Source organism: Mercenaria mercenaria, chromosome 5, assembly GCF_021730395.1.
Source record: "Mercenaria mercenaria strain notata chromosome 5, MADL_Memer_1, whole genome shotgun sequence".
NCBI classification, from domain to species: domain Eukaryota; kingdom Metazoa; phylum Mollusca; class Bivalvia; order Venerida; family Veneridae; genus Mercenaria; species Mercenaria mercenaria.
In genome coordinates, this window is record NC_069365.1 from 53,353,241 (window position 1) to 53,378,955 (window position 25,715).

The 25,715-nt window shown below is 35.6% G+C and overlaps 1 protein-coding gene across 1 annotated transcript; it reads right to left on the reverse strand.

Moving 5' to 3' along the window:
* Positions 1 to 622: 622 nt before the first annotated feature.
* LOC123557230 (uncharacterized) lies at positions 623 to 25,715 on the reverse strand. Its single transcript, XM_045348576.2, has 2 exons — positions 25,521 to 25,715; positions 623 to 1,532 (listed from the first exon to the last, which is right to left on the reverse strand). Exons 1-2 carry the CDS (start codon positions 25,603 to 25,605, stop codon positions 769 to 771), a joined length of 849 nt encoding a protein of 282 aa, XP_045204511.1. The 5' UTR covers positions 25,606 to 25,715; the 3' UTR covers positions 623 to 768.

A 25,715-nucleotide genomic window follows, 5' to 3' on the forward strand; every position in this document is an offset into this window, starting at 1 on the left:
CATATGTGTTAAAGGACACTGTGAATTCACAACGGTACCTGTCGTTTTTGAAAAACAAGTTTGTTCTAGCGCTTCGAAAGCGAGCGGAAAATATGCAAAATGTCTGGTTCGTGCAGGATGGTGCGACGGCACATACATCTAATATTGTATTACATTATCTTCATGAAACCATCGGCGATAAGGTGATTTCCCGACGATTCCCTGAAGTGAAGGATTGTGGACAATCTTGGCCCGCACGCAGTCCTGATTTGATAATGAAAGTGTTACCTTTCCTTTCGGACACCCTGTACCTAAACGCCCTACTATTATATACCTATAGGGTCTACCAATATAGATGTACTTCAAGTACACCCTTAGACCTTGTACAAATAAAAAGAGAAAACTCGCAAAACACGCAAATAACGTTTTTAAGCCAGCGTTTACCTGTGTATTATTTGTAAAGGGATTCATATAAAATTTCAGTTTTTTTTCAATGACAAGAAAAGGTCAAGTTAGTGCGATTGATACTTTTCATCCACCAGTTTTACAGCGGTTCACATTTCAAGCTACTTGAACTTTACATAAATGAATTCTGATCCTGATTCTGATTATGCGGAATGTTCTCAGTCGGACAAGGCAGATACACACATATATAAACGCATTTAATGGACTGATGAATATTAATAAACAATAATCTCGGTATAAGTTACAAACAAGCTAAGTGATCATCATGGTAGCAAAAACAGGCGTGTGAGTTACTACGGTCTGAAAGACCTTAAAATAAACAAGTTAGTATGACGGTTCGCAGTAGGGATGCGACTGACTTTGCTGATTGCGAGATAGCTCGTTTCGAACATCATCACTAAGGAATACTTGCTCCATATAAATTATTTCTTTTGGATACAAACGTTTTTTACGAAGCTTAAGGCCTTCAATGATCTGTTTAATCTGTCCTTCATCCGTTACCTTCCGTCCTATCTGGAACATGGCCTGTCGTTTAGCTAGAACTTCCTTTTGATATCGAAATCTTTCTTCAGCATAGTTCGCAATATAAACTCCATACATATGCGTAATTATTTGCAGTATGTTCCCTTTGGCAAACCCTAGAGCGACATGGATATCTTTTGTTGTGCTGAAGAAACCATCTTCAATAAACAGATCCCTGTACGGAAAATCTGTCAGTCCTCTGTAAAGATTCTCTGTGTAAAGAGTTGGTTTTAATATATCCAACGCCTCATCTATCATATTTCCAGCTTTCAGAAAAATGTCTCTCACTTCTCGGTTTCTATTTTTGTGAAGCGTACATCTTAGTTCTTTATTTAAACGGAACGGGAAGTTACTGTTCTGGAGGTCTTCGATTAAAAGTCGTTTATCAATATGACATAACCTGGAATACATGCTTATCCAGGTAATGGCTGCGAACCTACCAGGGTTTCTTGGACTCACTCGTGTCGCTTTATCCCACGCAGCTTTGGAACATCGAAATATGTCAAGTTTGTATGAGATATGTTGTAATGCATCATGGGATCGGTAGAAAAAGCTCTCTTCATATACTGAAAAATGTACAATTAGAGTATAAAGTAAATAAACTACGTATTTATCAATTCATCACATCACTACAGGATAAATAGAACTCTGCATATGCTATACGACCATGTTGCTAACGCATCTCTTTATTTATGTAAACATTTCCTAATGGAGAAGAGTTCATATAAGTTTCTGTAAACTTGTTTTCTAATCCATTCATATACAAAATTCATGTATATTGTTATATGTGCAGTTTTCGAAATAAATACTGTTTAAACCAACTAGAAAGCAATGCCGTGTCAAGCAAAACTACTCGAAATTATTTGTAGAACTCAGTCCATGGAATAAGTATTACGCACGGTTCTGTGCTCACTGGGTGCAAAGATTTATTAAGGTGGCATGCCATCTTTAATGATTAGCTGGATAGTTCTCTAGCTATAATTATTCAATGTAGCGGTAGTTATGAGAATCGACAAGTTTAGTGGCATTACGTATCTCTGGGGAGTTTGATGGAGAATACGTAATCTCATTCCCTTTAGGTTACAACACACTAAATAGCTGTTCTTCTTTATTCTATATAAAATTGACATATTTCCGATGGCTGCAGCACCCATTTTAAATGTCTGTAACTTACATTTTCTCGAAGAATATTCTCAGTGCTTAATAAAAATCAAAAGAAAAGTGGGTTCATGTTTGATGCAAGAAAAATATTTTCATCAAACACACAAACTGCAAATTCAGCTAAAAAATGAGACCTCAAATTGTAGTGGGGGTGTATGACCTAAGATTCCATGACAAATTCTGTCATGCAATCATTTCATTATGAAAATGCTTTCAATGTCAAGCAGAGATCTGTCATGTGATTTCAGCAAACAAATGCAAAGAAAATAAGGAAAGTAGCTCTACAGAGCAAAATAAACCTGAGGACTATTTGAATCCGCCATTATATGCGACTACCATTTTATTGTATTGTCACCTGGATGTTTGGCGTGTTATTTCAATTTCAAATATAACAAGAATTTGTAACAGAGTTACCAACGTCCCCAGCCTAAGGACATTTTTTCACAAAACATACTGCATGTCAATTAATAAATACAGAATCTTCTAAATAATAGGTAACATACTAACAATGTATGCGAGCCATAACAATGTATGCGAGTCATAACTATATAGCATATCATTCCTGAAGACATTATGAAATTTGAAAATGTCTGGAAATCTATAATAAGTGAATACTTTCAAATGTTAATGATTTAATTTTAATTTAATTTTAAATTGGTAAGGAAAAATAAATAAAAACATAATGAACTATTAACAAAACGCGATAACTGTGGCCTTTATTTACTAATACCGGATCAACCCATAACAATGAAATAGGGAATCAGGTGTACACATTCTATTACAAATATCGTATTTCGCAAAACCAATGTAAGTAGCGGCGTGGTCTAGTGGTTAGCACGTCTAATTTGTAAGCTGACGGTGCTAGTTCGAATACAGTACGAGCTGTTTTTATTTTTCCAGCATGTTTTTACCTGAAGAAAGAATATATGTCAAGTTATTTGTATCATGATTTGCACTTATACAGAGTACTTATTGACATTTTTCTCTGGACCTAATATTAGAATAGATATTGAATCTATTAACATACAAAACTCTTGCGAGGAAAATGAAAACAATGTTTAACCGATCGTTAAAAAAAAACATTATGAATAAGTAAAAGTAATTAAAAAAGAAGGGCTCGAACCTACACCATACAAACATGAAAAAAGAATAGAGGTCCGACACACTGTCCACTAGACTACAAATCTGTTATGTAGTTATGGAATAATGAGAAACGTGCGTTCCAACGTAAGTCATGTCTCAACGATATCATGTGACAACTTCTCGACGATGGCTGGTAACGGTATCGCTCAGTATGACACGGCCGAGATAATTTTCATATATAATAATTACATTGATTACATTTACTTGTGTCTTTGCATTAACATGTATTCAGATTCTAAAAGTAATCGCACGAATTGATTAAAACATTTAGATTTTAAAAACATTCGTCCGTAATTGAGTAAAGAGAAGTATTTTGCTATTTCCAGAATAAAAATTTATATAACACGTTTTCAAAAACAATAGTTATAGACCGTCAATGATAGATGAAATGCAATGCCAGTTTTAACCTCCGAAATATATCTCTGCAACTGCTTTCTCAAAAACACTCAATATTTATTTGATATCATGTTCCTCACTCTAATCGATGATGTTACAAACTCTAAACGAAGACACAGGCAAGCGTTACTGACACTCATCGAAGTATTGAATATTTGAGTAAAACATACCAGCATTGAAAATTCTTTTTTTTTTTTTTTTTTTTTTTTTTTTTGGGTTTAACGCCGTTTTTTAACAGTATTTCAGTCATGTAACGGCGGGCAGTTAACCTAACTAGTGTTCCTGGATTCTGTACCAGTACAAACCTGTTCTCCGCAAGTAACTGCCAACTTCCCCACATGAATCAGAGGTGGAGGACTAATGATTTCAGACACAATGTTGAAAATTCAGATTCTGTTCAAAGTGTGTAATAGTTTATTTTGATCCCGTTTTTCCATTAAACGGTTTCCCTAAGATATCTTAGTCAAAATGAAAGCAACGTGTACAGTGGCACAGAGTTGACTGATACTATTTGCGTGCGTACATCTTAATTATACTAAAAATTTGTGAAAAGATGAAGCACAGAACGAAACTAAGCAATACAAAGTGAGCAAGTAATAGTTAATACGTTTACACGTACTTACTAATATATTTCACGTAATAAGTATTACGTGCGGACGAAATGAGTGATACGCCTACACGTGATAAAAAAACATGTGTACGCTAATTTCTGTGCAAAGTTCTAGAGCCGGATTATCTAATGAGTATTGGTAATTACGTGTTCGCGTTTTAGCTATTACGTGCACACGTATTATTTATTACGTGTGCATGTATATAGAGGATATTTGTTTGTTTGCAGTGAGATATCGAAATATATCATCACCGATAAGGGAGACAATTGAATATTTTCACGAAGCGGAGCCTGAGTAATATCAATTGTCTCCTTACGTGATGATATTCGATATTCACGAAACAAAAATTTTCTTTTTATTTTATGCTAGTTTGTGAAGATCAACGAATTTTCTGTTTATTACGTGCATAAATGTTCATATAAATCTAATATTTCATGACGAAATTCGGATTTATTTAAGCTACCGTGTTACATATGATACATCCGCTAAATTACCATGGAAACTTAGGCACATTAATATCGAATATTGGTGATTAGGTTCATTAAATCAACACGACGCCATTTTGTTTTTAAAAACAAAAACTGCATTTAAATATTTTGTTTAAAAATACACAGTCCGCGGCTAACAGAGACATTGACAAATGCCGGTAGTTAAGTAGAAGCATATTTAAAACTTTTCGGGTCAAACCGTCAGTTCGTTGAATAACCGGAAGCTTGCTTTGTTTACCAAGACCAGGGTCTTTCATTTTGAGTGACCCTGCCAAGACACACGCTGAAGGTCAGATTAAAAAAACAACACGAAAAATCTAAACAACTGTGGAATATGCGTAAGTCCTTAGAAAATCAAGCTGCAGAATTAAATATCATCATGGATTCAATAGAAATAGCTAGGAAATATTGATCTAGGAGCTGCATAGCATAACAAATTGGATGGAAGTTGGAACACAACTGGCTGGGCTCGGAGTTGGGTCTTGGAGTGGGAATACTTCGACGAAAATGCTGGCATATTACGTAAGGTTGAATTGATGTCTTGTGATAATTAACTAAGACAACAACCAACTAAATGTGCTGTCGCCAGTAAAATCTACCACACGATAGTGAACCAATGGAAAAAAGTAGAGGAAACACACATATATCTGTAGCTACATGAATGGCAAGGCCTAGCAACCAAGCTGACAAAGGTAACATTATTTCTTTTGCAAATTTATTATTTAGCTTGAGTATTAGTAGGCCTATAATCCAGTAATTTTAAAGGCAGCAAAGGGAGGTGATTAAAGAATATATTTCAAGGGAGATAATTTATCTGGAAAAAAAAGAAGTTAGGCACTGTAAGTGATATCGATTTATATCTCACTGCTATTTTCCAGTATTTCACCAATAAGCATAAAATAAAAACTTTTATTTGCCCACTTAGTAACATTATTGAAGGGTTTAACGTCACCGAAACGATTATAGATCATAAGGCGACTTTTAAGCTTTCATGGTGACGGAAGACCCTAGGTGCCACTCTGAACATTATTTCATGTACGGGCGGGCACCTGGGTAGAGAAACGACCTACTGCAAGCCGACTGGATGGCTTTCTCACATGAGAAAATTCTACAACCAAAGCGAAATTTCAAGCACATGGTTGAAAGGACAAGTGATTCGAATCAGCGACCTTCACCACTCTGCCAAGTGGGGCTTTCACGTAATAACTAACTACGTATGCATAGAATATACATTGCCCGTTTAAATGATTTTTGTAAAATTTATACAAAATCCTATTAGAGACCTTGCGAATCACACATTAACTCTATAAGATCTTTTGAAAGCATGTCTACTGCAACGAAACAAAATCTTTTCACAAGAAGTAAGGGAAAAATGTAAAACTTCGCGGGATTTCAGTAAATTCTAGTTTCAAAAAAAAAATCGAGGGAAGAAAACAGATGCAGTAAAATAGGGAAATTATCACGAATGAATACATGAGTCATTGCGAAAGTGGATTGGAGAGAAGAAATAAATAATAAGTAAATGAGATCGTAGAAGAGTAAGTTTTAGAAAGGGACACAGTAAATTGCAAAATTGTCAGGGATTAAAATAAATGCTTATCTTTTCATGAATTTCAATTTAAAGAAAGGAAAAAGGTGATTCAGTTAAATGCAAAAGTGTAAAAGATTAGCGTTACTGCACGACTTAGATTTATTGCAGAAGTGCCCACAATGTACTTTGAGATATATCGAAGATACATTTCGAGATATCGAATTTTAACTGTGACTGTGAAAAAGCACACAAAATTGGTTACAAACTGTTGTTCGTCCAAGTATCGAAACCTTAAACAGTTTTTGTTTCAGGTTCCCAACCCGCTTTGTAACATAAAATGTAAACATTGAAATGCATAACATGTATACACTTTTAAAAACTGAATGTATGAGTAATGTTTCAGATGATTAACACTATTGTGTAGGAATCACCGACAATGCTTGCAGCATTCCTGGTAGTTTGAAATAAATGGAAGTGTCTTTATAGGGAACACCTGAAGATACTGGTTTCTATTATAGAGCATTAACTTTTCGTTTTAATTCATGCTAAAATTATATAATTATATGCATCCATTTCGAAGACTTTTATTCCAGCCTGCTTAAGACTATAATGTGAAATAATAGTGCAGCTTGTGAACGACGAATACATTTGTCATACTGATTAAATTGTTGTTTCTTGCTCAGACATCATCCAACCATTTATGCATGTGTCCAAGAAATGGCCTCTAGGTAAAAAGAAAATGTACATACGTATTTTCTACCATTTCGAATGGTAATTATGCTGTTGAGACTTTGTAACACGGTATGTGAGACGTTGTCACATATTTTCTGTTATCGGTGAGACCTTGCAACATTTGTGTAGCTTAAATCAGTTTATTTGTAACTAGTTCGTTTTATTTTCATAATTGCTGCTTATAGCTAATATAGCTTTTACACATCAAACTCACCTTTTCAGTTATGAAAACGTAGAATTAGTGCTTTATTGCTAAAATAAATGAATCACCAAGGTCGCACGGAGTGACACCGTAACAATTGTCGTAGAGATGACGTCTCACGATATCGCTGAGACTTACGTTGGAACGTACCTCTCCCGGAGTGATATATACCATTTAGTTATAACTTGTTCCTGGATTGGCATTCTACAAGTCTACCATTGTAAATAGCCTTTTATATATCTATCAATACCAATCATCTTACTTTAAACATAATTTCATTTTTAAATTTGTGGGAAAATTGATAAAAACACATGTATTATACTTTATCATATAAAAGGGAGGTAATTTCATGAACAAAAAAAGACAGTTAACTTTGTAGCCTGTGGCCTTGACCTTTGCACATGACACAATGTGTTGTAATGGTGAATATTTATGCAAAGATATTTGAATATACAACAATGCATAAAAAAGTTATAGACCAGACAAAAAAAAATGTCCAAAAGTGACCTTGACCTTGGAGCTATGGGTTTGGGTCTTGCACTGTTGCACATGATAAATTAACTCATTATGGGGAATATTTGTGCCAAGTTATTTTAAAATCCCTTGATAAATGGCAGAGTTATGAACCAGACAAGAAACAGACCATGTTAACATTTGACTTCTAAGTCTGACCTTGACCTTGGAGCCAGGGGTCTGGTCTTGCGCGTGACACGTCATCTCATTATAGGGAACATTTATATATAATTTCTTTCAAAATCCCTTCATGGATGGCAGAGTTATGGACCGGACAAGAAACAGACATGTTTAAGTGTGACCTTGACCTTAGAGCTAGGGGTCTGGATCTTGCTTATGACAAGTCGTCTTATTATGGAGAACATTTATGCCAAGTAATTTCAAAATCCCTTAATGAATGGCAGAGTTATGAACCGGACACGAAACAGAACCTGTTAACCTTTGACTTCTAAGTCTGACCTTGACCTTGGAGCTAGGGGTCTAGGTCTTAAACTTGACACATCGTCTCATTATGGTAAACATTTATGCCAAGTTATTTTAAAATCCCTTCATGGATGGCAGAGTTATGGACCAGACACGAAACAGACCATGTTAACCTTTGACCTCTAAGTGTGACCTTGACCTTGAAGCTAGGGGTCTGGGTCTTGCGCATGACACGTTGTCTCATTATTGTGAAGATTTGTGCCAAGTTATTTCAAAATCCCTTCATGGATGGCAGGGTTATGGACCGGACATGAAACAGACCCTGTTTTAACCTTTGACCTCTAAGTGTGACCTTGACCTTGGAGCTAGGGGTCTGGTTCTTGCGCATGACACGTCGTCTCATTATGGTGAACATTTATGCCAAGTTATTTTAAAATCCCTTTATGGATGGCAGAGTTACAGCCCGGACAAGAATTTACACGGACGCACGCACGCATGGACGAACGGACAGTGCGAGTTTAATATGCCCACCTTCGGGGGCATAAAAAATCGATCAGCACTATTGCATACCTTTGATGTTATTGTCATTAAACCGTTATACTCCTATAAATATATTGTGTACTTGAGTTGCCCTTCAGTTAAGACTAAGTGGGATTTATGAATATGACATTCGAACTCCACTCACACTCCCGCAAGGTCTACCCGAGGCCCACTTGAGTGATACTTACCCAAGTTTGAGTCAAGCGTGAGTTTGAGTGACGACTATGAATATGGCCCTAATAGTTACAAGTTTTAAGGATCGTGTAAAGCTTTTGAGACCACCCCTCACGTAAAATTTCATTTTGGAAGTAATACCTAACAGAACCGTAATATTCATAACATGTATATATGGAATTGTTCAGAAGAAGTAGAAAATACTTTCTATAAAAGTCACCTTGTTCCGTAATATGTATTTTGTCTTGCAACACATGTATTTTGACTGTCCACGTTCTATTTTGTAGAAAATATCAAACTTCTTTTCCAAACATATTTTTTCTTTAAATTTGTTTTTGATGTGTGTCTAACATACTTATCTGGGTACTCCAGGAAATGAAAAATAGTTAAGTTATATATATATATTTTTTAATATTGCAGCTTTTTGTCATTTGACAGCTCTACTTTCACTTTCATTTTGGATTTTTTGCATTTTTTTTAAATGTACATGGTTTGTAACTATTTCAACTCCCGGAGTACCTGGAGAAATATATTATACACACAATAATCATAAAAGTTATGACAAAATAATTTTGAAAAAGAAGCTTGATATCTTCTACAAAATAGAACGTGAACAGCCAAAGTACATGTGATATAGCACAAAATATGTTGTTCAATAGTTTCAAAAGTTTCTTCTTCCTCTTATGAACTGTGTATTCTTTATCGTAAACTAAGGCATATGTGGCGTAAAAAATGAAACAAAAATTCACCCGAGGGGAGGTTTCAAAAGGCTTTACAAGAATCTTAAGTTTCAGTTATTGAATTAAGATATAACTTATAGCAAAAAGTGCTTTAACACTATTTATGCACGATGGGCGGTTATACGTCGGGCGTAATAATTTCACGAGGGCGCAGCCCTCGTGAATTTATTTGTACGACGTATTACCGCCCGAGTGTATAAATAGTGTTAAAACACGGTTTTGCTATAAATTATTTCAATTCTAATATGCCTTTAAATTGGCTTTAATCTAAAGCAGTAGATAAAATATAGAAGCGCTCTTTCTTGGTCGCAACAAAAAGTTTGACGTCACCGCACGTTATCGTGATGTCATTCTAGCGTAAGCGTGTTTTAACAGAGACAACATATTGGAATTAAAAATCAATTCTGTTTTTTTAAATGCAGATATTGTATTTACATTACAAAAATATTCTTGTGCATCAAAATCCTCCGGACATATTCTTTATTTTAATTTATAGTCAATATCAGAACTTGTTAAATTATTCCACAGACGACGTATAACCTCTTCGTCGTGTTAAAATATATCGAAACATCTCATTTCTTAAATAAAGCATGACATTTTATAACCGTCTGCATTTCGCAACTTTTTTTCCAGAAAATTTGATAAAATTTACTTTCGTAGATTGTTGACAGTTTGGGACTACAACAGTCGCCGTCTCTCTTGCCTCCTCAGCGATGCCTCCGAGAGTAAATTGTTAAACCATAGCATATGCATACACAAACTCCAACATAGTGTTACTTCCCCTTATCGGTACAGTAGATTGTTTGACAATATTCCTGCGCGGAGGTTGATGCATACATTTTCCTTTACTGTTTAGTTTAATCATATTTTATTGCTTATTAATATTTACATTTACAACAACAAGCAAATTCGATGAATTGGTATCCCCCGCCGAAAGGGTTTGTGGTGAGGAATGGCAAAAAAATATATCCGGCAAAAAGTTAAGGATGTTAATAAGAAGCAAATAATTTCATTAGTCAAAATCAATTTAACAGAAAACAAATGTTTAATAAAAGAGTACATAATAAATGTATGATACTTTGATCCTGACTAAAGAATTTATTTTGAATGGGATATGCTTACTGTAATAAGCTTAGCTTTTAAAATTAAATGCAGTTAATTGAAATGTGAGCTTGAAGTTTAACTGGAACGAAATATTGTCTTTGAATGGTTTGGCACCATGTGTTGCTGTTTAACATGTACATTTGAACTTAAAAGAACAGATGTTCTTAAGACAACACAGGTAAGATATCTTGAACATGGCTGAGGACAAGGTTTGTGCAGTGGGGGGTGGGGGGGATGCATGATCAGTGGTGGGCATGACTGGGTGGAGGAGTGAGGTGGGGGAATGGTACAACTTGCATGTTGATAAATAATCATGGAAGGTTTAAAAAAAATCTAAAATAAAAAATAAAAAAAAAATTTTTTTTTTTTTGGAGCATGGGGTGGGGGGAGGGGGGTTGGGAGGGGGAGGATGTGTGACCAAGGCAAGTGGGTGACCAGGTGTGGGTGTGCAACTTCACATGTTTATAATAAATGTTCACAGAAAAGAATGAAAGAAATTTAATGAAATTCTGCCAAATGGTAAATTTGTTATGTACAACTATGTGGATTTTCAGAAAATTAAAGGGCAATAACTCTGAAGTTACAAAAGAAACCCGTTCGAAATTGTGTGTGCACAACCACATTATAGTGCTCTAAATTCTGTTAAAGTTTCATAGTTCAAGGTCAAATATATCAAAAGTTATGATGCAGAAATTGCCATATCTATAGTACCCTATATTGTTAACACTGGAAACTTCTAAGGGCCATAACTCTGGTGTTACTTGGGCAATCTGTCTGAAACTTGATAGGCCCCATAACCTCATAGTGATGAACATGTATATGAAGTTTGTTTAAAAAAAATTAAATAAGGAATGGGGGGGGGGGGGGGGGGGGGGGGGGGGGGGGGGGGGGATAAGGAGGGTGTGATCAAGGTAAGGGGGTGACCAGGTGTGCGTACACAACTTCACATGTTCACAATAAATTTTCATGGAAAAGAATGAAAGAAATTTAATTAAATTCTACCAAATGGTAAGTTTGTTATGTACAAATTTCCTAGATATGGCTCCGGACGGACGGACGGAAAGACGGACGGACGGACGGACGACGCCAAAACTATATCCCTCCGACTTTCGCCGGGGGATAACAAACATCAAAAATGTACATGTACAGCCAAGAAAATAAGCAAATGGGTCGGGCCACAAGTTCTCACAACATCAGTAAACGGCCCTTCCCAATAGAAATAACATAATATAACTAGGCGGAGAAAACAAAATAAATATGCGAAGTTGTGTTAACAATATTGAAATAATTTGTTAATTAATTGATGGAGAGAGAGAGAGAGAGAGAGAGAGAGTTGGGGCTTGTCCAGCATTTTGAAGTGCCGTCTATTAGTTAAGATATTTTCATATATAAGAAAGTGTCATTAGAATCTGCCTGTCTGTTTTATACATTTTTGAACTTGTAGAAAGATGAACGTGTTTTCATCTTCCGTATATCGATCATTCCCAAACAGAATTGTTTGTAGGTTTAGCGAATGAAATTTACGTGTCTCGTGAAACAAGACGGTTCTCTGAGTATGATAATTTCTACAGTTAAAGAAAAAATGATTGGCGTTTTCGTTTTGATGACCACATTCACATGAAGAATTGTTGCGTAAATGATTGTTAAAAAGATCAGCATTCAGGTTACTACAGCCGTTGCGTATGCGTGCGTGATATACAGAAAATTTTCGGTCACCAATACAAAAATATTTAGGAACTATATCTGCTTTGTATTTCGCTTTCAATCTGGTTTTGAAAATATTCAATGAGTCTGAGCTTTTAATATCTATTTCAAGATTATTCCATGGAGAAGTAGCAGATGGAATAAAAGATGAATTATATATCTGGGTGCGGCGGGCTAATGTCACGTAGTCATTGCTATTACGAAGTCGGTATGAGTTTGATTCGGATACAGTTCCAGGAAATAAATCAGCAAGATAATCTGGAAGCTTTCCTTGTCTTGCTTTGTATACAGTAGTAAGTTTTTGAATAATACGTCTGTCTTTTAATGAAACCCAGCCTATTTCTGTTATTTAATTTTTCAATGGAGAATGATCGGGTTAGTCCCGTAACAACTCTCGAGCTTCATACTGCAATTTTTCTAGAGATTGCTTCTCATATTCATTTATTTATTTTGTTGGGTTTAACGTCGCACCGACACATTTTAGGTCATATGGCGACTTCCCAGCTTTAATGGTGGAGGAAGACCCCAGGTGTTCTCATATTCAGTACACCCATCCCATACAACAGAAGCATACTCTAATATGGGTCTCAAGTACGAAATATATCTGGTTTAGTGAATTACGATTTATTTATTACTGCTAGATCACTCACAGGGGGTCGAACGTGTTTTGGTTCGTTAAAATTTTAAGCGAGAGCAAAAGGTTTGCGAAATATAGAATGGCTGACATCTGTATGTTAAAAAGATACAAGGTTAGTATTTTTTAAAGAAATTATGTTATTTCCACATTATTGTGGTTATTAAAACTGTGCATCGAGTGGACAAATATTTCAGCTGTGTAATGCCGTTTATACAAGGAAGAACTATGTCGTATATAAAAAGTTGTTGAGTGTAAACTGACAACTTTTGCTTTCTCGTCAACGAAATGTTTATCAAAAAATCCATCAATTTGGCTCTATTTTGGTCCGGTAAACTTTGCTTTTTTGATATTTTACATCATGTTATACTTTACTGGAGGCTTGTGACCTTATTTTATTAACCATAAATGCATTAAAAGCCCTATCGCTAAAAAAAATGTGGTGTACGAATGCACAGAAGTTTGATAAACTTTATGTACGCTCAAAATGGTTGGTTTTAGATTAATTGTGCATATATATTTTGCACCGTCGGGGTTATTTTTCGTATCCAGAATATATATTTGTTGAGACCCGGGGGATTTCAAAAGATATATTGGAAGTTGAATGATAGCACAGTCAATTTATTTTGCGTCAGCTTCAATTATATTCCCTTGTGACAGGCATTCCATTCTGTTTAAGTTTTGCCTTTTGCTTTATTTGTCAAGTTATTTTATTTATTTTTTTTCAGTTCGAATATGCCATGTTACAAGAAAAAGTCTAGACTAACGCTATACTTGAAATAATAAACATATCATCAGGCAGTTACATTTTGAAATATTACAATAATAACAATAAAATATGGGAAACGTGATAAATAGACGGTGTGGCAAACTTCACATGGACATTCATGACAATGCTGTGAAATGCATCCTAAGAATATCCCTATGCACATACAGAAAAATCCTGAAGCAGGCAGAAGCAGATACCGTTCTAATAAAAGGGAGAAAATAACAGTTACTACAACTAAGTTACTGTAACTCACTTCTGCACGACGCATAAGTTAATGAGTAAAATTTCAATAATTAAATCATATGTAATAACAGTATAAAAAATCAATACTAGAAAATGCAAAAAGAAAAATTTACTCAATCTACTCACATAATAAGTCATTTATGAAAACGGTGATATAAGTAAAATTCATAAATATCACCAAACGTTCAACAATATCAATGGCCATCTTCCACTATAATATTAAACAATTAAGATATTAACTTCACATGTAGAAAATCATCATCAAATGTATTTAACCCTTTCGCTGCCAACGTAAAATTCAAAAGATGCCAAAGTGACGTCGATGACGTCGAAAACCGTTAGAGAATCCTGACGTCAGCGGTTATGTTCATGCTAATTGATGCCTTAATTGAATTGTTTTAAACTGGGTATATAATTAGGGTTTTTTGTCAGTAAATGAAATTTTCTTAAATCCGATCATATACAGGTTATTTGTTTGTGTAAGATTAGAGTATCTTTCACGAGTGAACACCGGATACAATATTTTCATGAGTGGTTTACCCACGGGTGAAAATGTAAGATATGGCGTCCATGAGTGAAAGATATTTTGATATTACATGTAAAAAACAAACAAATTTTCTTTCTATTTCATGTTTTGACTAACTTTACCCATTTATAGTTTCTTACAAGTGAAAAATATCTTCAATATTTAATATTTTTCAGTGTGAAAATACCAGATATATTTCACTCTAACATTTCGATAAATCACTGAAAAACATTTAATAATTCTATATGTTTAGCGCTAAAATTAATACTTAGGCAATACATGTTTCTCGGGTCGTGGGTTCGTTCTTGGGTAAATCACATATATAACTGTCAGCTTCAACTTGCATATTCTGATCACTCCTAATTAGGGATAAGGACAGACAATTTTTCTCTTTTGTGAAACATCCGAGGACATAAAACTATGAAAGCACTTTCTTATGATGTTACATATGACAATTTACAGAAGACAGAACATGCGCGAATGCCGAGAACTGTTGGATAACCCGTGAAACAAGATATTTTTACGCTGTGAAAAAAAATGTATATATTTCGTCTGTATATTTGGCGGATAAGAAAAAAAAAACAAGGACTTCTCGTTTGCAGTACATCGTATTTTACGTTCGATATATGACAAACAAATTTTAAGGTATTAGGACCCTAATAGTAATGTTTAAAAAATGGCATTTGCTGGGTATATTCTTACAGTTGACCGTGCTTCGCACTTAATTGCAAATTTTTAATAACTTTTACCGTGCCGTTTTTTATAAATTTTGTGTAATTTATGGTATTTCCTCAAGCTCAAGTAGAGACAAATTTCAAAGTGGTGGCCTTTATCCAAAACGTTTGCAGAGAATTCATTATACCATTATTTTTTATGAAAGAAACATCAAACTATTGGTAAACAATTATAAAATGTCAGTATCATTATTTCTAGGGTGCCTCGAGTAAACGGATTTAGTGAGACAGAATTCTAACTCCAACATTGAAAAATTAAGGTCGAATCCTGCGGGTCTGTTTTGAATTTTGCTCACTTCATTCAAAAATAACCTTGGGGCAGAAGTAAAACCTACCTACATTTCTTCCACAATATGTAATCTAAAGAATGAAGGCAAAATAGAGAACTTTTACCGCATGTAACTCAGTATTTTTAAAGATGTCTAACTCTAACCCCTTCTGTTTCAGAGGTAAATTCACTTTGAACAGCAAGAAATCGCTTATCAAATGAATTTTTTCCACTTTTGTACAATAAATCAATAACAAGCCTTACAAGTAAAAACTTACAAGAAAAAAAAGGAAAATAAGGAAAAAAATATTTGGTCCCAGTGGGGCTTGAACCTACGCCCCCTGAAAATTGCAGTCAAAGTAGGTTTATGGTAGAAATTGTACTCTTCAAAAAGGAGGTACTCTATTATGGGCCTAATACTTTAAAATTGATAACCGCTGTGGCAGCGTTATGATTTACATAGACAAATTGCCACACTTGATCTTTCCTATTACGAATACTCCTGAAACTCATTCAAAATATATCCGCTGCTTTGTGGATGTTTAGAACTTTGAGCAAGATAATTAATTACCCCTTCAATCTCCTTATGAGTTGTGCATGATTTGAAAATATTTGAGCGTTCTTCTTCAAAGCAATTTTAACCGATTCAATTTTGTTTTCATTTTTCTTTTGCCTCAAAGGGACAGCCTCAAGACGAACAGATAGCAAACGTTCATTATTGTATACATACTGGATATGAAACGTCACAAATCATTAGTATTTCAAGTTTGACATAAAAATACGTGCAGCTAATTTATTGTTTTACATCACATTGACTGACTACCGCTTTAGAGAGCTTTTAGGCAAGCCCCTTAATGACATACAACATATTGAAGACAATTAAAGTTATGCCTCTGAATATGTAATTATTGTAATTTGCAACAACAGCTCCATTACAATCATTGTAAACATAATATTAGACATTCTTAACTAAATAAAAAATATCAACAACGGTAGTTACTTTCAACATACATAGAACTGAAATAAAACTATTTAACGACTTTATTCAATGCTATTTTTCAGAAGCGATTTAGTTACACATAGTTTTAAATTAATAAAAACTATGTTGATGTTTTTATGGATTAACCGATATTTTTTTCACCAGCATTTTAGTTACATACGGTGTTTCTTTACCAGTATCCCCCGATTTTCAGCCGATCACCACGGGGAGCCATGATATGTCTCGCCCAGGATCCGAGCTCCTGAATATGAATATAGAGCTTCCCGGCGAGCATAATATAAAGTAAATACATTTCATTGTACTTGTCTTTAAAAGTGGATATGGTATTATTTCTTTTAATTATTTTATTACGATTTCTTTACATAAACCTGAAAAAGAAGAGCTTAAACGCTGTCATGTTACAATAAATGATAATCGAGAGAGTTTTAGCCAATTTATAGGAATCGATCTACCGATTTTCGTCGCTTCGAAGTCGGGATCGATCCCTCTACAGTAACATGCGATATACCGAATGTGATATATACTTTCGAATTAAAAAATTTGTACTTCCAACACGTGCACAGAGCGTCTGACTTCGGACTTTGGAAGAATACGATTTTTCCTTGTGACATAACTTTTGCGTCTTGCACATCAGTACAAATATAGGCAGTGCTGTTTTTTATTCCAAAATCTACCTTTAAATTGATGGGAATCGATCCTGCGCGAAACGACGAAAATCGGGATCGATCCCTCTACGGTAACATTCGATATACCGGATGAGATATTTATTATCGAAAAATGTGTCCTTCTATTTATCATTAAACAATCGAGCATTTTCATCATTTTTTTTTCAATGGTTGAAAGTGCGGATGGAAATATGTAACTCTCGGGTAACTGTTTTGCGGTAATGAGGCCCGGTTGAAGATGCGAATGAAAATATATGGATCTCGGGTAACTGTTTAGGCGGTATCGAGGCTCTGAGAGCCATATATTTCAATCCACACCAATTAATGGTAGATTCTTCTTCCTGCATACCGTATTCTTCAATTAAATATAACGAATGATTTCCTTTTAAGTACTATTCCATCATAGTAGCGTATGAATTTACGCATTCATTCATAAATTACAGTATGTGAGTCATCTTAAACCCAGAGGGTAAGTTCACATCGGAGCTCTAGGGAAGGGTAGGCTGTTGTGTAAATGATACTTACCCCCAACAGTAAAGTAACTGACCAATCAAAAATTGGGCCGTGGAAATATGTAAAACTTTTTTCCCTGCACATTAAGCGCTGTGATAAAAGCAAGGAACCAGTAAACCCTACCTCGCCATGGAGTTTGCGGAGTTCAGGTCTTCAACAGGGAAGGTACGATGGTGTACTAACTTATACCGTTCAAGCGGATTATCGAGTACAGAGTCAGTCTTTACTCTACCCTAGAGCTTCGATTTGAACTTACCCCGAAGTGTATGACGAGTTTTTCCAGCAGCGGCAAACCTGTCTGGTATGCAAGAAGTTTTTTTCCAGCACCGACAAGAACACGGGAAAATCCTGTCCAGCATGCAAGAAAAGGCATTGCGTTGCGCATAACATGTGTGACTTCTCTAATTTTAGAAATAAAAGTTCACGTACTGAGCTGTTACAATGTAACTATAATGTGAGCCTAAAAATCTACTTTTTACTCTTAACTCGGCTTTCCCTCTACTATGGAAACACGTGTGCAACTGTGAATAATCATTGAAAAAAATGTGAACGTTACTTTTCTATATTTCAAAAAGAGCCATGAAAGGGAAATTAATCACAAAAAAAACAACAAAAAAAAACAATACATTGTACGATAAAGATGAATGTAGAAACTGTGTTCCGTCGTTCATTAAAAAAAAAAAAATGAAAATGTCCTAATTATCCTAACAGTATTCAATACCTAAACACATCATAGTTTAAAAGTTCTTTTGTTTTCATATCGACATCGTTTCAAATATTATAGGTAAAACTATATTTTTATTTGTTTGTCTGTACTTGAGTGCGCGTTGTATGCGTCGTTTGCATTCATTTTTTTTCAACACCGGCAATGATTATAATATCTTAATTAACTAATTATAACACACACATTTATATATATTTAGTATTATTTACATACTTCATTGGAAGTCTAGTGTATTTTTATCACGTCGGTACCGTACGAGGAATGTCTTGAACAGTCGCACACTTATTTATACAGTTCAAATTATTTGAATATTGATTCAGTCTCCTTCAAGATATGAAGTATAATCATATTATATTAAAAATGCAATAAAATGTTGTTTGGTTTTTAAAGTTAGATCGACATAATTGTATGTCATGTGGCGACTCTCTAGAACCATTGACCTTCCGTTTGCCAGCCGGATGCTTCCTCACATATAATAATTCAACACCCTAACGAACCAGCGACGGTGAAGGACAAGTGATTCGAAGTCAGTGACCTTAATAACTCTGAGACCCCTAAACACAATTTAATAGGGTCTAACTGTAAAAATATTCTAGATTCAGATTAATGTAAACATTACCCAAGCTGAAGGCACCTTAACAACAAAACCTTGCAAAGTATTACTTTATTTCAGGATCACGATTATTTCTATATCTGTAAAATATTCGTCCGTGACAATTTTATGAAAGGGATAGGTTTCAAGTTTGTTAAACTGTCGAGACATTTCAAAGGCAGTGCACGACACTTTGGGAAGTTCCTTACACAGAGCGTGAAACGGACTTTTTTAGTAAAATATTAATGCCTCTAGTTTGATTCAATAGAACTTTGTTCGACTTTTTATTAGGAAATATCTTAGTTTTTAAATGGTTTGCTAGGCTGAACAAGTACTATCATCATAATATTTAGTAATTTGTTCAATGTACTTCGATTTACTGAATTAAAACATTTCAATTGAATATTTCTTCTCGTAAAACCTGCGTTGTAGTCATTTTATCACGTTTCTTCGGTCAGTCGTATAGCACCCAAACCAGCGATAAGTATTTATTATTTCGGCGGGAACTTTTGTTACGTTAACGTCTTTAAAGTGACGTCAACTCGAAAATTACGTCATAATATGCCAGTAAGATTGTTATGTTTTCATTTCCATAGAAACAGTAGTATGTATATCTGCTTGGAAAATAATAACATTGACATCAAATAAACGGCGTAAATGTTCAGTTCAGATCGGCCCAAATCGGCCCTTGGCACTCAACGTAGTAAACAACATCGGCCCCAAATCGGCCCTTGGCACAGAAGTGGTTAAGAAATAATTTATAGAAAAACCGTGTCTTAACACTATTTTTACACGATGGGCGGTTATACGCCGGGCGTAATAATTTCACCAGGGCGTATAACCGCCCGAGTGTATATTTCTCGATGCATACAATATGGCGCTAAATATCACGTCGACGTGACGTCAACATAAAATTGTTGTGATTATTTAAGCATTGCTAATCATATTAGAATTATAATTTAAGTAATGCAGAAATAGTCTATTGTTTAAAAAAAACTGCCACTTTTTATTGGGAGTGCACACTTAACTTGTGTTTTGCTATTTAGGTTTAAGAGTGTCCACTTTTTTAAACCTTATTCATAACATCGTTAGGCTAATACATGTGAAGGGCCTACATATAAACTACATAAACATTATGTAGTAATTTTCCATATTTTCAAATATGTAATTTAAGTCTAGTATACCTTTAAAGGTAGATAATAAAATTTCCAAAACCAACTGTCCTTTTAGGAAAAATTTAATCCCAAATACAAATGACAAAAAGATTGAAGGCCTTAATATTACATACGAATTAACAACATTAAATTTACCAACAATGTATTATCAATTGGTAATCATATAAATTGAAATTCTAAAATGCACGCAACCAAAAAAAAAAAAATAGTTTTAAAAGCCCGCCGAGTGTGCGGATTTTAAATATGTAAAATATGTTTGCAGTGTGATTAGTATATACAGCAGTTTGGCGGGTTGATAACCTAACCAGTCTTCCTGGATTCTGTACTACCTGTTCTTCGCACCTAACTGTCAACATCTCCGCATGAATCAGAGGTGGAGGACGAATGAGTTCAGACACAATGTCTTTATTTATCAAATATATATATTAAACTAAGCTTTTTCTTGGAAGTCAAGCTCAAAGAAGTACGGGAGCTAAATGTAAAATTTAGTTTTTATAAATTCTACATCAGAAACGATATTACCTACGGTGGCACAGAGGTGACATCCGCAACACTTTATTTATATTGTGGCCACAACTTAGTAAATTGTGGCCACAAGTTAGTAAATCGTGCCACAAGTCAGTAAATTGTGGCCACAAGTTAGTAAATCGTGGCTTCAACTTAGTAATTGTGGCCGCAATTTAGTAACTTGTGGCCACAACTTAGTAAATTGTGGCCACAAGTTAATAAATTGTGGCCACAAGTTAGTAAATCGTGGCCTCAACTTAGTAAATTGTGGCCACAAGTTATTAAATCGTGGCCTCAACTTAGTAAATCGTGGCCACAATTTAGTAACTTGTGGCCACAACTTATTAAATTGTGGCCACAACTTAGTGACCACGACTTATTAGCCAATCGAAACGATAAATAGATGGACAGACGGACGGACGGATGAACAGATTGGATGGTACCTACGTACCTACCTACTTATTTATTTGTTTGTACTTCCGTCCGTCTATCTTCCCTTCCTGTATCACACTTTGCAGTGACGTAGACATTTCTGTGCGTTCATTTCGTATGGTTGCTGATTTCTGCCATTTTGCGTTATCTCCCCGTAACCCTGGCGAGCGAAAACACGAGATTTAACAAGTTAAAATGCGGGGATGCAGGTTGAAATCTCTCTATTTTAGCAGGGACGCGGAGTGAAAACACGATAATTACAGGGGTCTCTGGGTGAGAATAAGTAACTGGTATGTCGGGGATGGGGAGCGAATACACGATGATTAGCGCTGCTTAAACGTAGTGTTCTTGAACCGCGCCCCGACATTCCATTTCCAAAATTACCCCGCGATCTTGATAAATGTTTCCGCTCCTCGACCCCGCTATATAGCGAGTTATCACCCCGAACCCCTACCATCCATTATTAGTTGTAAATTTCAAGTGTTTTCGCCCGGCGGGGTCACCAGGCGATAAATCTCTATTAAAAGTTTAAGCAGCGCTAATTATCAGGTTTTCATCCCGCACCCCAGACATATCAGTTACTAAATCTCCCTGGCGGGGCTTCGACCTGCTTTCTCGACATTTGAACTTGTTTATTCTCGTTTTTTAATTGGGCTAAAACGCAGAATGACAGAATAAGCCAATTGAAACGAATGTAAAAACGAATTCCTGTCTAACCAGTTGCAGGGACGTAGACACTTTTATGCACGTCCATTTTGTAAGGATGCTAAATTCTGCCAATTCGCGTTTTAGCCCAATTGAATTATATTTTCAGCCCGCGGGCCCGTCGAGCGAAAACACGAGAATTAGCAAGTTAAAATGTCGAGAACGCAGGCCGAAACCCCACAAGGGCGATTTAGTAACTGGTATGTCTGGGGCGCGGTGCAAAAATACGATAAATAGCGCTGCTTAAACGTTTAATAACGAGTTTTCGCCTGGTGACCGCGCCCAGCGAAAATACGTGAAATTTATAAGTTAAAATGGTGGGTGTTCGGGGTGATAACTCGCTATTTAGTGGTGGAAAGGAGCGGAAACATGATGTTTAACAAGATCGCGGGGTGAAATTTGGTAACTGGATGTCGGGGCGCGGTTCGGAAATACAATGTTTAAGCAGCGCTAATTATCGTGTTTTCGCTCCCCACCCCTGACATACCAGCTACTAATTCTCACCCCGTGACCCCGGTAATTATCGTGCTTTCGCTCCGCTTCCCCATTCAATAGAGAGTTTTCAGCCTGCGCCCCCATTTAGCTCGAAAGGGTCGCAGGGAGATAACGCAAAATGGCAGAAATCAGCAACCATACGAAATGGACGCATAAAATGTCTACGTCAGTACGTAGGTACCATCCAATCTATTATCCGTCCGTCCGTCTATCCATCTATTTATAGTTTCGATTGGCTGATATAAGTCGTGGTCAAAAGTTATTATATTGTGGCCACAACTTATCAAATTGTGGCCACGATTTACTAAATTGAGGCCACAATTTAATAAGTTGTGGCCACAATTTAATAAGTTGTGGCCACAAGTTACTAAATTGTGGCCACAAGTTACTAAATTGAGGCCACATTTTAATAAGTTGTGACCACAAGTTACTAAGTTGTGGCCACAATTTACTAAGTTGTGGCCACAATTTACTAAGTTGAGGCCACAATATAAATAAAGTGTTGCGGGTGTCACCTCTGTGCCACCGTAATTACCAGATATGTGTTGAAATATAAATTAATTGCTTGTTATTCGTACAGCTTTATTCACACTTTATCTGCCTGAACAAACCATAAATTAGGCGTACAGTTATGTTATTGAACCAATAAACATACTTACACTTTGTGAATGCGTTTTCTGGATATAATGCACAAGTGAGTGTCACCTTTTTGTAATTCATTTTGTCATATAGCTTGTTTGCAGCATTTCTTCAATAAATCATAATCCCTATGTGTCATTTAACGGTAATATCTCATGATTTCAGATGGCGTGTCCGTGTGTTGTTTACAAACACAACAACTTATGCATTCAATAACTTTTTTAATACGTTTCATCGCGCGTTGTTAAAACTTGTAACATACTAACCAATGTAGTCGTCACACGATGTACGGACGACTTTATTCTTGCAAACTTGAGATAAATTAGGTAAAATATGTATTTACCTACTTTCACTTTCGCTGATATCCGCCATTTTAATTTAACTAACCTTTTGCTCTCGCTTAAAATTTTAACGAGCCCAAATACGTTCGACCCCCTGACTCAACCCTTTAAGAATAAAAATCCGTAAAGCAAAACGCCTTAGAAATATATGTGCTATAGGCATACAGACACTAAATAGAAAAATGGCGCAAAAGAATGGTAGTCGCATAATTGCGGATTCAAATAGTCCTCAGTTTTTTTGCTCTGTAGAGCTATTTTCCTTACTTCCTTTGCATTTTGTTTTCTGAAATCACACGACAGATCTATGCTTGAGATTTAGGTAGCATTTTCATAATGAAATAATAACATGACAGATTTTGTCATGGAAACATAGATCATACACCACCACTAAAATTTGGGGTCTCATTTTTTAGCTGATTTTACAGTTTGTGTGTTTGATTGAAAATATTTTTCTTGCAATAAACATGACCCCCACTTTTCTTTTGATTTTTATACTGCACTGACAATAATCTTCAAGAAAATGTAAGTTACAGACCTGATGTTTGCTGCGGCCATTGGAAATATGTCAATTTTATATAGAACAAGCAAATTCGATGAATTGGCATCCCCCGCCGAAAGGGTCTGTGGTGAGGAATGGCAAAAAATATATATCCGGCAAAAAGTTAAGGATGTTAATAAGAAGCAAATAATTTCATTAGTCAAAATCAATTTAACAGAAAACAAATGTTTAATTAAAAGAGTACATAATAAATGTATGATACTTTGATCCTGACTAAAGAATTTATTTTGAATGGGATATGCTTACTGTAATAAGCTTAGCTTTTAAAATTAAATGCAGTTAATTGAAATGCGAGGTGGGGGAATGGTACAACTTGCATGTTGATAAGTATTCAAGGAAGGTTTGAAAAAAATCTAAAATAAGGCATGATTTTTTTTTATTTTTTATTGGGGGGGGGGGGGGGGGGGGGGGGGGGGGGGGGGGGGGGGGTGTGACCAAGGCAAGTTGGTGACCAGATGTGGGTGAACAAAGTCACATGTTAATAATAGATGTTCAGGGAAAAGAATGAAAAAAAATTAATGATATTCTGCCAAACGGTAAGTTTGTTATGTACAAATATGTGGAATTTTAGGGCAATAACTCTAAAGTTACAAAAGAAATCCCTACGGAACTGTGTGTGCACAACCACATTATAGTGCTCTAAATTCTGTTTAAGTTTCATAGTTCTAGGTCAAATATATCAAAAGTTATGATGCAGAAATTGCCATATTTATAGTACCCTATATAGTTAACACTAGAAACTTCTAAGGGCCATAACTCTGGTGTTACTTGGGCAATCTGACTGAAACTTGATGGGCCCCATAACCTCATAGTGGTGAACATGTACATGACGTTTGTTTGAAAAAAATCTAAAATAAGGAATATTTTTTTTTTTTTTTTTGGGGGGGGGGGGGGGGGGGGGGGGGGGTGTGATCAAGGTAAGAGGGTGACCAGGTTTGGGTACACAACTTCACATGCTTACAACAAATGTTCATGGAAAAGAATGAAAGAAATTTAATGAAATTCTACCAAATGGTAAGTCTGTTATGTACAAATATGTGGATTTTTATACAATTAAAGGGCAATAACTCTTAATTTACAAAATAAATCTGAAAGAAATTGTGTGTACACAACCACATTATGGTGATCTAAAGTCTGTTTAAGTTTCATAGTTCTAGGTCAAATATATCAAAAGTTATGATGCAGAAATTGCCATATTTATAGTACCCTATATAGTTAACACTAGAAACTTCTAAGGGCCATAACTCTGGTGTTACTAGGGCAATCTGACTGAAACTTGGCGGGCCGCAAAAAACTCATAGTGGTGAACATGTGTATGAAGTAATATATAAATATTCCCAACCATTTCCTAGATATGGCTCCGGACGGACGGACGGACGGGAAGACGAACGGACGGACGGACAACGCCAAAACTATATCCCTCCGACTTTCGTCGGGGGATAATAAAGAAGAACAGCTATTTAGTGTGTTGTAACCTATAGCGTGGATATAATTAGCTGATTAGAAGTAACATAAAGTATATAACCGTTTGTGTTTGGTAATTTTTCTGTTAGAAAATTAGATACAATTACCTTGCTGTCCCTGCCGTCTCTGTTGCTTTGCCCCTGAGACACAAAAAATCCATATCAAGAGTAAATACATGGTAAATGGATTCATTTTACCCAACCTAGCTGTTGTCCGAACAATGCAAAATGAACACCAGCTATTTCCTAAACTTCTTTGTGTATGTAATAGATATCGACCGAAGTGGAGGTATGCATCGCTAT

What these genes read in the sequence shown, in the direction of transcription:
- LOC123557230 (XM_045348576.2), bottom strand. Translation starts at nt 25,605, where the DNA reads ATGAATCCATTTACCATGTATTTACTCTTGATATGGATTTTTTGTGTC. An exon ending in GAGACGGCAGGGACAGCAAG is followed by an intron (nt 1,533 to 25,520) that starts GTAATTGTATCT and finishes TACATTTTTCAG; the next exon opens with TATATGAAGAGAGCTTTTTC.